At 32.4% G+C, this 12,917-nt stretch overlaps 2 protein-coding genes across 3 annotated transcripts; one reads left to right on the forward strand and one right to left on the reverse strand.

Moving 5' to 3' along the window:
* Positions 1 to 601: 601 nt before the first annotated feature.
* Positions 602 to 2,430, reverse strand: NMT1 (myristoyl-CoA:protein N-myristoyltransferase). 2 transcript variants are annotated; one of them, XM_068625628.1, is made up of 2 exons: positions 2,269 to 2,430; positions 602 to 2,065 (listed from the first exon to the last, which is right to left on the reverse strand). In XM_068625628.1, exon 2 carries the CDS (start codon positions 2,039 to 2,041, stop codon positions 740 to 742), a length of 1,302 nt encoding a protein of 433 aa, XP_068481729.1. In that variant the 5' UTR covers positions 2,042 to 2,065; positions 2,269 to 2,430; the 3' UTR covers positions 602 to 739. The 2 variants fall into 2 exon arrangements, with proteins under 2 accessions (XP_068481729.1, XP_068481730.1); XM_068625629.1 differs by having other exon boundaries at positions 2,177 to 2,407.
* A 6,499-nt stretch (positions 2,431 to 8,929) lies between these two features.
* On the forward strand, positions 8,930 to 12,675 carry LOC137822997 (eukaryotic initiation factor 4A-1). The gene is made up of 5 exons (XM_068628060.1): positions 8,930 to 9,179; positions 10,059 to 10,128; positions 10,233 to 10,339; positions 10,988 to 11,418; positions 11,784 to 12,675. Exons 2-5 carry the CDS (start codon positions 10,061 to 10,063, stop codon positions 12,417 to 12,419), a joined length of 1,242 nt encoding a protein of 413 aa, XP_068484161.1. The 5' UTR covers positions 8,930 to 9,179; positions 10,059 to 10,060; the 3' UTR covers positions 12,420 to 12,675.
* The last annotated feature ends 242 nt before the right edge of the window (positions 12,676 to 12,917 follow it).

Here is a 12,917-nt window from a genome sequence, read left to right on the forward strand (position 1 = left end):
GATTAATGTGGTTGGCAGAGTAAGCTCAAAACGTAGATTTTTTTCACTGTTTTCTCAGTATATATCTTTAAAAATAATAAAAGTCCAAACAAAGTGATTTTGATGTAATTATTTGTGGTGAGAGAGGGGGAGGGGGAATCCTCAAAGTTCAAACCAATCACAAAACTAGCAAAAAGAAACTTATATACTTATAAAATCCTCAGAAAAAGCTTACCCTGCTGGCCAGGTAGTGTTGGGCTCGTACTCCTACAAAAGTATAAAACTATCTATTGCATAGAAAGCTAACTTACAATGAATTCTATTCAAAATCCTACTTACATAGACACCCAAACCTATCAAACTTCAAATCGATCAAATGGGAGATTATATGAGCAAATGCACACAGCCAAACACACCCATCTGCAGCAGAGCATATGCAAACAAACAGCAACAAAAGCTTGGCACTATTAATTTTATAATTGTGAACTAGTCATACATGCATGAAAAAGTCGAGAAGAAAATAGGGTAAAAAGGAAAGAGGCAGCACGCTATAACAACTTCAGAATTTTGCAATGTAAGCAAGCATATTGGCTGAAAGTCTGCCAAAAGATGGGCTCTCACATACCCTGAAAACCTAATATGTTAATTGCCAGTATTTGAAAGGAACAAGAAATAATGTTGAAACAAGTAGCTAATAAAACAAAACAAATGAATGGTTTTGCCAATTACATAGCAACACCAAAACTGAATAATATCAAATCTACAAAAGCACAAGCCCAAGTCCAGATGGTTTCAAGGCATTACGAATCCTATAATTGTACAAGTAGTAGTGAAGCTGTCCATCTCCCGGTCCAAACTTGAGCTCTTTGAGGAAGTTCTCATTGTGCATCACATCCAAGGCATTGAAAACGTCAAAATCCTTTTGCTTTGCTACAATTAGTACATCATTCATCAACTGGGTCAATGAGGTTTTGGTGGAGACATTATAATAAGAATAAGCAGCTTTCAAAATTGAGTAATTTTGATTTCCAAGGATCGAAGAGGGGAGAGTATAGAAGCTGCAGAAGTCAGTGATTTCATGACTCCCCGGACTCTCCACCAAGAAACTATCCACCACATTCTCATTGGGAAGTAGCCAGTGCTCAACATCATTTTCATCCAAATCAGGTGCAACAACAAACTGACTCAAATAGTTTCTAAGCAGCCGAGTAACAGCCGGCACATCCCGAAGCTCCATTTTCCTGAATCCAGGAGTAACCGGGGAATCCGGCAACTTGTAAAGTTTGATTGTGCGACTCATCGTCATCCTAGCACCAAGCCTTGAAAACCCAACATCAATCAGCTTCTTCGGATTCAACGATCGGTGCCAATACTGACAAGTCGTGATTGGTGTTGGAAGCACCACCCCAGCTGTATAAGCAGCCTGCCAAATATTCTCCAAATGAACCCTTCTGGTGACCTCCTTGATCATCACAGGCGCAAGCCTCTTCGACCTGAGCTTCTTATGAACACACAAGAAATTGATCTCAGCCATCTTCACAATCTCCGTATTCACTCTGATCCTTGCAGGCACGCCACTGATGAAAGCAACCAACTTCTTGGAGGCCTTGGCACGCACACCAATGTGCCAACTCCGGTAATACCCCGGAACGCGCAACGCCCAACTGAGAAACTCCTTGGAATAGTTGAACCGGAACATGTTTTCATCGTCCTCAACATAGTTGTTCTTCAGCAGAACATAAACCTCATCACAGGTTTCCGCAGACTCCATGTCACACGTGGTCCACTCATAAGCATTGGGAAGGTTATAAGGCTCCTGCTTAACCTCGGACAAAGGTGTTGGGGGCTCAATGGGTCCTTCAGACAAACTTGCATCCCCAACATCCTTGTATTGCCCAACAGGTTGTGTTTCCCAGAACTTGTGTCTCTTACCAAGAGACATTGAATCTTGGAAACTTTGCACAATGGTTTCCAACGAGGCGTTGTTGGAAACCACAGAGTCTCCATCAACAAGATCTGGTTTTGCATTTGGAGACCCAGATGGAACACTGCTATCACCCATATCAATTATAAAAAAATCCCAACTCTGCAGAAATATAAAAAATAAAATACAATAAAAAACACAACCCCGGTAATGAACACGAAATTAATTGAAAGGGAAATTCAAATTGAAAGCGAAAGAGGGAAACAATAGAACCTTGATCCAGTGGAAATAAGAAGGCAATTGAATATGAAAGATTAAGAAGAGAAGCAGAGATTAAAGAGTGAAGGAAATTAAGATAAACTCACGATGTGGGAGAAAAACGATGATTTAGATGGAAGATGAGAAAGAGTGGCGAAGATGTATTGGAATAAGGGTTACTTGGGTTGGAGGAAGGACTGTTTTTATCCCCTGCGACGGGTTAACCAAAGAGTTCTTCTTTCAGCTATGTTAATAATAATTCATTTTCCTTTTTAACTCTTGTTGTATATCATTAAACCGCTTTTTTTCTTATACTAGTAAAAAAATAATTCAATTTTTTTAAAATGAAAAAAACAAAATTCCCAATCAACACGTATTTGACAAAGAGAACTTGTCAATCGTGTATATGTTTGTTTTTAAATAAAAAATCTTTGTATATACATTTTTAATATTATAATATATTTTAATATATTAAGTTTTAAAAAAAACGTATATTTGAAATACGATTTCAACAAATACGTTTTTAAAATTATAATATATAATAATATATAAAATTAAAAGTTATATATATATAATATATTAACTTAAATTCGTATACGTTATATGTTTATAATATATGTTTTTTAGTATTTAAAATAAAATAAAATAAAAATTAATTTAATTTAATTTAATTTATTATTATAATTTTTTTATATATAATTAAAGAAAATTAATTTTTATATTTTTTAATTAAAAATAATTTTTCATGAAATATTTTTTTATTGTATATAATTAAAGAATGATTGAAGTTTTATTATATATAATTAAAAAATTATATATAATTTTTTATTTTTAATATATTAAAATTATTTTGAGTTCTTAATAAACTTTAATAAATAAATAAAAATTAACCGGAAAGTTAAAACCGATAAAGTTAATTGAAAGAATGAATATGAGACTAAGTAACACTAAGTGAAAGCACAAAAAATAATAATCTAATTTAAAATTTACATAATTTAGCAAACAATTTAGCAATTCCCACATGGAAGTCTCACCGGATGTTTGAGTAGAAGAGGACTATTATCATTATCATTATTTTCCCATACCCATTGAAGACATTCTGGGTCAATAACAACGTATGGTAGCAATTGGATGAAATGCGCATGTTGATGTAATTGTTGAAGTACCAAACATATGTCACGGATATGGAGAAAAAAATATTTTTCTGGAAAAATTGGTGTAAGTTTATGACACTAGCTAGGGAAATTGGACATATAAACAATAGTATAATGTAAACTTTTGTACTATTTTTCTCTTTTTTTATGACAACTAAAGTTGTGTCCTCCGTTTTACTTTTTGGATTAAATTTTTTGATTTATTTTTAGTATTTTGAATTTAGAATTTTACCAACTTAATTTTTTATTATGAATCAATTTTTTAAAATAATTAATTTATATTATTAAAGTATTACATCATTAATTTATTAAGATTTTAGAATAATTTTCATGTATAATAAAAAATATTTTATAAAAATTTAATTTTTTAATTATATATATAAAAATTGATAATAATAAATTAAATTTATAACATTAAAAAAATATTTGTGAAATATCCAGTTATACATATACGATTTTTTTTAAAATTAATATATACGATTTTTTTTTAAAGCGTATACATGATTAACTAGTTGTCTTTTGTTAAATCCGTACACGTGTTGACAATTATCTATTTCAGAAAAAAAAATTACCCATTTTAAAACAATCGAAAAAAAATTGCACTAGTTTAAGAAAAAATCCCATTAAATCACTCAAAAATATAATTTACTACACAGTTAAAACATTTATAGAATTCATTTTTAGTTAAACCACTAACAGAAATTAGTACAGTTTTAAATTTACCCTAATTTACTACATCAATTTACAAAAATATCATTTTATTAATCATTTACACAAATAATATACTTTTTTTAAAAACTATTACGCTTTTAAATGTATATAGTTTTACGATTTTCTAAATAGTATTATGAAAAATTATTGAAGAGTGCCTCTATATATTTTATTAATAAACATATGAATGATTTAAAATATGATGTATGTGTGCAGTTGTTTTAATATTTGGATAGTCTGATTTTTTTCTTCTCCTATTTTTATCTTTAAAATATAATTAATAATAAAATAAGAACATAAAATGTGTATATTAATAATTATGCACCTTTAATTTTTTAAAATTTTAATACTAATTTTGGCTCTTTTATTTGAAAAGATGTCGTGGATGATTTTAATTGTCATGTTTTTTTTCATTGATTGTTGGTGTTAGTAGAGACTTGTTAAAGTGTTGATTAGAATTTTGAGCTGCGAAACGGAACAAATGTGAAGGTGTGGTTTGACTTGTTAAAGTGTTGATCAGAATTTGGAGTTAAGAAATGACTTTTGTTGGAGAGTGTTTGGTGGTCATGGAGATGTGAATGTGTGGTTTGCGAAGTTAAAGTGTTGGTTGGTATTTGGAGGTAAAATTTGAGTTCTGTTGAACATGGTTGGGTGGTTATTGGATTTAGAGGTTCCCAAAAATCGGGTTAGAGTATTGTATTACAGATAAGCAATCCACAAGTAAAAAGATGAAGTACAAATTGACTATTCTGTAAGTCAGGTTTTTTTATTCTAGATGATGGGGTGTTTCAAAAACATTTATGACGGATTTCACATTTGCAAATTTAGAAATGAAAATTTCATTATGCAATGACCATTTTGGAATACATTTTTTACTTTAGATTGTTGGATCCGAAATTCATCTTTCGACTTATGGATTGGTGAATCTGTAATGCATTTTTTGACTTATGGATTGGTGAATCTGAAATGTATTTTTTGACTTATGAATTGGTGGATCCGAAATGCATTTTCACCTTCTCCTTCAAACACATAACTAATGCAAACACCACCCAACCACCACAAGTCGCGAGAAAACGAAACTACTCCACAAACACAAACCGCCAAGAACACCCAATGCATCATCATATGGAGATGTGAAGGTGTGGTTTGCAGTGTTGAAGTGTTGGTTGGCCTTTAGAGGTACGAACTAAGTTTTGTTGAAGAGGGTTGGGTGGTTATGGGGTTTAAAGGTTCCTAAAAATTGGGTTCCACTATTGTATTACAGATCAAGCAATCCACAAGTAAAAAAATGAAGTACAAATTGACTATTTTGTAAGTCAAGTTTTTTTTATTCTATATAAGGGGGTGTTTCAGAAACATTTATGTATAACGAATTTCACATTCGCAAATTTAGAAACGAAAATTTCAATACAGAATGACCATTTTGGAATACATTTTTTACTTATGGATTGGTGGATCCAAAATACATTTGTTGACTTATGGATTGGTGAATCCATAATGCATTTTTTGACTTATGGATTGGTGGATCTGGAATGCATTTTTTGACTTATAGATTGGTGGTTTCGAAATGCATTTTCACCTTCTCCTCCGAACACATAGCTAATGCAAACACCACCCAACCACCACCAAGTCGCGAGAAAATGAAACTACTCCACAAACACAAACCATTAGGAACACCTAATGCATTGTCGCTTGCTCTCTGTTATAGGGATGTGAAGGTGTGGTTTGTGGTGTTAAAGTTTTGGTTGGCATTTAGAGGTACGAACTAAGTTTTTTTTAAGAGGGTTGGGTGGTTATGGGGTTTAGAGATTCCCAAAATTCGGATTCCAATATTGTATTACGAATCAAGCAATATGCAAGTAAAATAATAAAGTACAAAATTGGCTATTTCGTAAGTCTAAGTTTTTTTTATTCCAAATGAGCGGGTGTTTCAAAAGCATTTATGTATAACAGATTTCACATTCGCAAATTTAGAAACGAAAATTTCATTATGAACTGACCATTTTGAAATACATTTTTTACTTATGGATTGGTGAATCCATAATGCATTTTTTGACTTATGGATTGGTTGATCTGGATGCATTTTTTTACTTATGGATTGGTGGATCCAGAATGCATTCTCACCTTCTACTACGAACACATAGTTGTTGCAAACACCACCAACCACCACTAAGTTGCGAGAAAACAAAACTACTCCACAAACACAAACCACCATGAACACCCAATATATCGTCGCTTGCTCTCTGTTTGCTTTGTTCGCAACGATGGCAAAGAAGGAAGAGAGAAAGAGCCACCGCGTTGTTGCTTTAGGGTTTAGGGATTTTAAAAAGTACTAGGGATATTTTGTGATTCCATAGGGGTGTAGGAAGAAACGCCCATAGTTGTGTTGTTTTTATGTGTGTGTAAAGCTTGATCAAATCCAACCAAGCCTCACCAATCTCCCATGGCAAATTCTTCCTGCACCTCCATCCTTTTCCTCTACACCTCCATACTTTTCCTCTACACCTCCATACTTTTTTTAATTCCAACAATACCCTTCTGAATATGGTGAAGAGTGTGGTGTCTTCTTATTCATTTTCAAGTGATGATGGTTGCTTGTGGTGACTAGGGGTGAGTGTTGATGATTGAGGTAAGCCACAAAAACCACCATGAGAAAAAAAAATTAACAAGGTGCCAAAATAGAGTACAAAATTCAAGAAAAAATTATTTTCGCACTGCAGAAAGTCGAATACAACAAATATTAAGTTGTGTAATAGGTTATAACCCAACCAAACCAAAATTATTCTAGAAAAATATTTATTGTTTGATAATTCAATTATTTGTTGTTTTTAATTTGTTCATTTTTTATACTTAATATATACTTATAAATTTTGTTTGGTTTTATTCTCAATGATTATAAAGTCTATTTTTAAAAAATATAAAAAAATTACAATTTTTAACAGAATAAAAGTTTTAAAAAACTTGTGACCTAATTGACCTAGCTCGACTATTGGTGGGTTATATTACAAATTGGAGCAACAAAACAATGAAAAATACAATCCAATCTAGTATGAATATTTATTTTACGATTGATTGAAGTTAAAAAAATATAAAATTTAAAGTATATTTTTAAATATATACATCTATCTAGTGTATTAGTATTAATAAATATAGTACACCTTAACTTTTTAAAATTATAGTGTTTCGACCATGTCTTGCAAAGTGATATGTTATATATGTATACATAATATCCTTAGTTGTAACAAATTCAACTTTGAACTCACTTCTCATATATAAATAATGTTAGAAACAAAGATAATTTATTTGTAAGTACAACTTTTTTTTTTGAGAAATTGTATTAGGCCATTGAGAATTTAGTTATAGCTCTAGTTAACTCAAGAAGACGACCTAGACAACATTTTTAGAACTTTCAAGTAGTTGTCAAGATTAACAACACAATTAAATAAGTTTTGCATCTTGTTGAAAAAATGATAGTTTGTCATTCGAGCTATCCAAGTTTGGATTACGGTTTGAAAGTTGTTTTCCAATAAAAATGTGGCTAACTTCCTAGTCAAGCTACATAATCTCGAATAAATAATGAATTGTGAAATTGAGTGTAAATGGTTCATCAAATAAGAAAGACATTGAAGTCAATGTGATTTTAAAATGTGCAAATGTTCCAAACTTATTGTTAGCTTGAAAGTTAAAGTTTCAAACATCCAAAACTAAAAATTGAGGGATTTGATAGTAAAATTATGACTTGCCAAAAAGGTGAGACTTAAATCAACTTTAGTATCAAAACTTGACTTGTAATTGAACTAGTCAAAGGGAATTCTAAACTATAAAACTTGCGTTACAAATGTGTTATCATACCACAAATTTTTTTGAAGATAACTTTGAAGAGTTTAACATTAAACACGTCTAAAAAAAAAGTCAACATCTTACCTAAGTTGGGTTGTATACCAAAATAAAAATAAAAAAAATCAACACAACATCAAAAACCTTAACTTCTTTAAGTTAGGGCCATGTAATGTGCTTTACATTAGCGCAATCAAACCAATATGGATGCTATATGATAAGAGGCATTGTTTAGCAAAATTTAATGCAAAAAATTTAACAATTATTGATTAACCTACGACTCAACTCTAATTTGGAAAAATAGAATTTAATGATATATTTTGGAGTCATGAGATTAATATAACTATTTATTCTCAATTTTGTGTTATTTTAAAAATTAGAGGAGAGATGAAGCAAATGAATATGTTAGGAATAGAGATGTCACTTAGCACAAACCCAATTCGGTTAAATAAGGGCATAAGGCATAGAGAAAAGTGGACTCGGAAGGGGAACTAAAGGAAGGGAACCATAAAAGAATCAATTGTCAAGGAAAAACGTTTTAGATCTCTTTCTTTGATTCTGGTGTATGTAATGACATTAATGACTAATTTTTTCATTTGGGATTGAGAATAATCTAGTCAAACTCTTATGTATTTTAGTGGTAATTATGATATTTTTGTTTCACTTTGATATTGATATTGTCATTTTGTGCTTAAAGCTTGAATTTCTATCTATTAACGTGATTATTGAATCTTGCGTTTTTGTGCTTAAAGCTTGAATTTTTATTCATAAACACGATTATTAGAACTTGTATTTTATGCTTAAAGCTTGACTTTTTATTCATGAATTTTATTATTGGATATTGTATTTTGTGTTTAAAATTTTTATTTTTATTTTTAAACCTGATTCTTGGATTTAACGGGAAGTACTTATGAGAATTTGATCTAAATGAGAATACTTAATATGTTATGACACTTGGGTGCAGGTTGATAAAGGGGGTGCAGGAAGTAAATGTTTTTGTTATGGGTTGGAGCCCAAGAATAGTGGACTTCTCAAATCTCGTGGCGGTTTGACCCGTGCTAGTTAAGAAATAGGGTAAAATCGGAATCACATGAAAAAAAAACACACACACTCCGAAAGCCAAAAAGTAGAGGGTGTCTTGCTATAATCTTTGCTGTTCTCACAGTTCCCACTCACTTTCTCTCAAAACGCATTGTCCTCTCTTTCTGCGGCGTAGATCTGAGCAGTTTGGGAAACCCTAACTGCTCTCACCAACGACCTCACTACTCTCTTCGCCTTTTTCTCCTCCGATCAACGACCTCTTTCTTCGCCCTAAGGTTGCTCTCTCTTCTTCTCTCTTCTCTCTTCTCCGATTGGATGCTATCACTCTCTTTTCAATTCTCCTAGTTTCAACCCATGTAGTTCTTATCTCGATTTTACGATTGGATCTGCTTATGCTGTTCTGCTTTGTTAACTTCTGTTTGTTTGAACCCTACAAAATCTTAGGAGGTTACTTCTAGCATCTATTTTGTTTCCTGTCGTCGCCGATGGCATCGTATAGAGTTTTTTTTTTTTACTTTGCGCTTGCTGAATTAAATTTATTTTCGTTTTTTTATTTTTGTTTCAGTCTGTGTTCTCTTACCCTATTTTTTTGTTTCTTAGTTTTTTTTTTCCTGATAATGCTTAGCGTGTCTTCCGACGCGGATTGAAATTACGAGCTTGATTTTATTGGAAGTGAGATAGAGTGGAACGCTTTGTGATTGGAAACATCAACATTTTTTTGGAAGTGGTTTCGTAGGAATTGCATTCGACATATTGTTTGTGGATCAAATACTTTTTGCTGTGTTATTAATAGAATGGGTATGCGCTACGAGATAGATTGAGAGTAAATTGATGTTAAAATGTTTCCTTAAAACTTGTTTGGGAGTTGTGAATAGAATCACTTCTGAAGTAGGACTACATTGTGTTTAAGCTTATATGTTATATAAGTTATTAGTGTATTGTTGTCAATATACAGACCTTTTTTTCCGTCATGGCCAAATAAAACAAAGTTGTCGCGTATTTTGCTTCAGTGAGAGAACTACGTTTGGGTGCAAATATTGACTTTGCTATTTGTGTTGGAAGTATTCATTTGAGTTGGACTTTGGTTTAGCATAACGCTAACCAAACATTCTCTAATAAATGGCGTCGTAATATTATTTCTTTCCATCCTGTAGTCATGGCAGGACTTGCACCTGAGGGATCACAGTTTGATGGTCGTCACTATGATAGCAAAATGAATGAGTTGTAAGATTTTCCTTAATTTTTGTTTTATTTTTGGTTATTGTTCTTCAAAGATGCAATGAGATTATAATGTTATTGGTTTGATTGTTATGATTTAATGGATGCAGACTTACAACTGATGCACAGGATTTCTTCACATCCTATGATGAGGTTTTTGAAAGTTTTGATGCTATGGGTTTGCAAGAGAATCTTCTGAGAGGCATTTATGCATATGGTAGATTTAACTTTCTTTATGTCATCTATTTTTTTAATATCTATATTTTACAAATAAAGTAAGATTTATTTGTATTTTATTTATTGTGATTGTGATGACAATTGTAATTTTTTCATTCTGGTTTTATAGACTTAAATTTCTCTGCTGTCTTTTTATCTCTCAAATAGATGATATGGTCATATTGTTACTCTTTAGTAATATTGAATGTCTTTATTCTACTGCATATTTTCTTTAAATCTTCTTTTAATTATATTACATTTTCCCAATAATCATATTCCTGTATATTTTATAAAGTGTTTGGTTATATTTCACTATTCATAGGAATATTTTTTTATATCAAAATAATTTAAATTAAGTAAAAATTATAATTATAATAGCACATAACTTCCCGTATTCCCATTGGAATAGCACTTTTCCATCCCCTTGGAATGAAAACACCTAAAGCATGTGAATAAAGGTTTCCTTGGAATTGCAGATACTTGGAAATCACTTTGATAACCTTCTAACAAACATGAGAATAAATATTTTCTCACCTTTGTACTCTTGAAAATAAAAGATGACATGTAACAAATGCCCCCTTGTGTTTATTGTGCTGCTGCTGGTATATGATAGCTGCGTATATTTAAACTAGTGTGATTTGTGTTTTAGGTTTTGAGAAGCCATCAGCTATTCAGCAAAGGGGAATAGTTCCATTCTGCAAGGGACTTGATGTTATACAACAGGCTCAGTCTGGAACTGGGAAGACAGCAACTTTCTGTTCTGGAATTCTTCAGCAACTTGATTATAATGTGACAGAATGCCAAGCCCTGGTTTTAGCACCAACTCGGGAGCTTGCTCAGCAGATTGAGAAAGTTATGCGGGCACTTGGAGATTATCTTGGAGTTAAGGTGCATGCATGTGTTGGAGGTACCAGTGTTCGTGAAGACCAACGCATTCTATCAAGTGGTGTTCATGTTGTTGTTGGTACTCCAGGTCGTGTATTTGATATGCTACGCAGACAGTCACTTCGACCGGATTACATCAAAATGTTTGTATTGGATGAGGCTGATGAAATGCTTTCCCGTGGATTTAAAGATCAGGTGCTTATTTCATGGCTTATGTTGGTAGCTAATTGTATTTCCAGTGTTAGATATGTAACACTCAAAATTATTTGTTGTTTATTTCTAACTTATCAAAATACAAAAAATACAGAAATGATATAACTTATTGCTGTTTATCCATGTTCATCAAGTTTATTTATTGATTTTATTTTATTCTTATTTGCTTATATTTTAAAACTTTATCTTTACCTGTATGCTTGTTATGCGTATGAATTTTCTTATGCTATCGGCAGTAACCAGTAGAGCTTAAATTTAATTGTAAGTTCATTTGATTTACCTTGCAGATTTTATTTTTTTAGCCTATTTGTTTAGTGTCATTAATGCTTTAATTGCAAATTTTCCAGATCTATGATATATTCCAGCTACTTCCAAGTAAGATTCAAGTGGGAGTTTTCTCTGCTACAATGCCTCCTGAGGCACTCGAGATCACCAGGAAATTTATGAACAAACCTGTGAGGATCCTTGTGAAGCGTGATGAGCTCACCTTGGAGGGTATCAAGCAGTTTTATGTCAATGTTGAGAAAGAGGAATGGAAGCTTGACACTCTCTGTGATCTTTATGAGACATTGGCAATTACTCAAAGTGTCATTTTCGTGAACACCAGAAGAAAGGTTGATTGGCTGACTGACAAGATGCGCAGCCGAGATCACACAGTCTCAGCAACCCATGGAGACATGGACCAGAATACCAGAGACATTATTATGCGTGAATTCCGCTCTGGGTCTTCCCGTGTTTTGATAACTACTGATCTTTTGGCCCGTGGTATTGATGTCCAGCAAGTGTCTTTAGTTATAAATTACGATCTCCCAACACAGCCCGAGAACTATCTCCATCGTATTGGTCGTAGTGGGAGGTTTGGCAGGAAAGGTGTTGCCATCAATTTTGTCACAAAGGATGATGACAAAATGCTGTTTGACATTCAGAAGTTTTACAATGTGGTAGTTGAGGAGCTGCCTTCAAATGTTGCCGAACTCCTTTGATGAGTATTTTTGTTCCATCATATTAGAGGGAAGTTGGTTTCCGAGGTAAGTGTTATGTAATGTTTCTTTTCCTTTTTGCCCCTTTGTTGTATTTCTGCTAAACCTTGTTTGACTTTTTCAATAGGTGTAGTAATTTAATTTACATTGTCAGTTGTCTGAATGTCCCAAATGATAAGTACTTACAATGTGGAATCACATTATTGTCCGAATGGTGTATTGGTAGTTGCACCTTTCTAACAAGCAAGGTTTTCAATTATACGTTTTGGTAGTTTTAACATTTGTTCATTTTTTCAATGTATTCACAGTTTATCGTGGCATGGCACGTGAAATATTAATTTAATGGCGCTGATACCCATTTTTGAGGTTCAAGGATTACTTATGCCTTTTAAAGAAACGCTTATTTTTATTGGGTGCTTAATTTCCTCAATTATTAAAATGGTGATAATAAAATGAACTGGTCATTAGTAATGTGTTTCTAATGACTACTGCTGCTATCCC

The sequence above is a fragment of the Phaseolus vulgaris genome, chromosome 9, assembly GCF_051622355.1.
Source record: "Phaseolus vulgaris cultivar YP4 chromosome 9, ASM5162235v1, whole genome shotgun sequence".
Taxonomy (NCBI): Eukaryota; Viridiplantae; Streptophyta; class Magnoliopsida; order Fabales; family Fabaceae; genus Phaseolus; species Phaseolus vulgaris.

Bases quoted from the DNA above. Each gene is read 5' to 3' on its own strand.
- NMT1 (XM_068625628.1), bottom strand. From the start codon at position 2,041: ATGGGTGATAGCAGTGTTCCATCTGGGTCTCCAAATGCAAAACCAGAT.
- LOC137822997 (XM_068628060.1), top strand. From the start codon at position 10,061: ATGGCAGGACTTGCACCTGAGGGATCACAGTTTGATGGTCGTCACTAT. The intron at 10,340-10,987 runs GTAGATTTAACT...TTTGTGTTTTAG, and splicing joins GAGAGGCATTTATGCATATG to GTTTTGAGAAGCCATCAGCT. The intron at 11,419-11,783 runs GTGCTTATTTCA...CAAATTTTCCAG, and splicing joins CCCGTGGATTTAAAGATCAG to ATCTATGATATATTCCAGCT.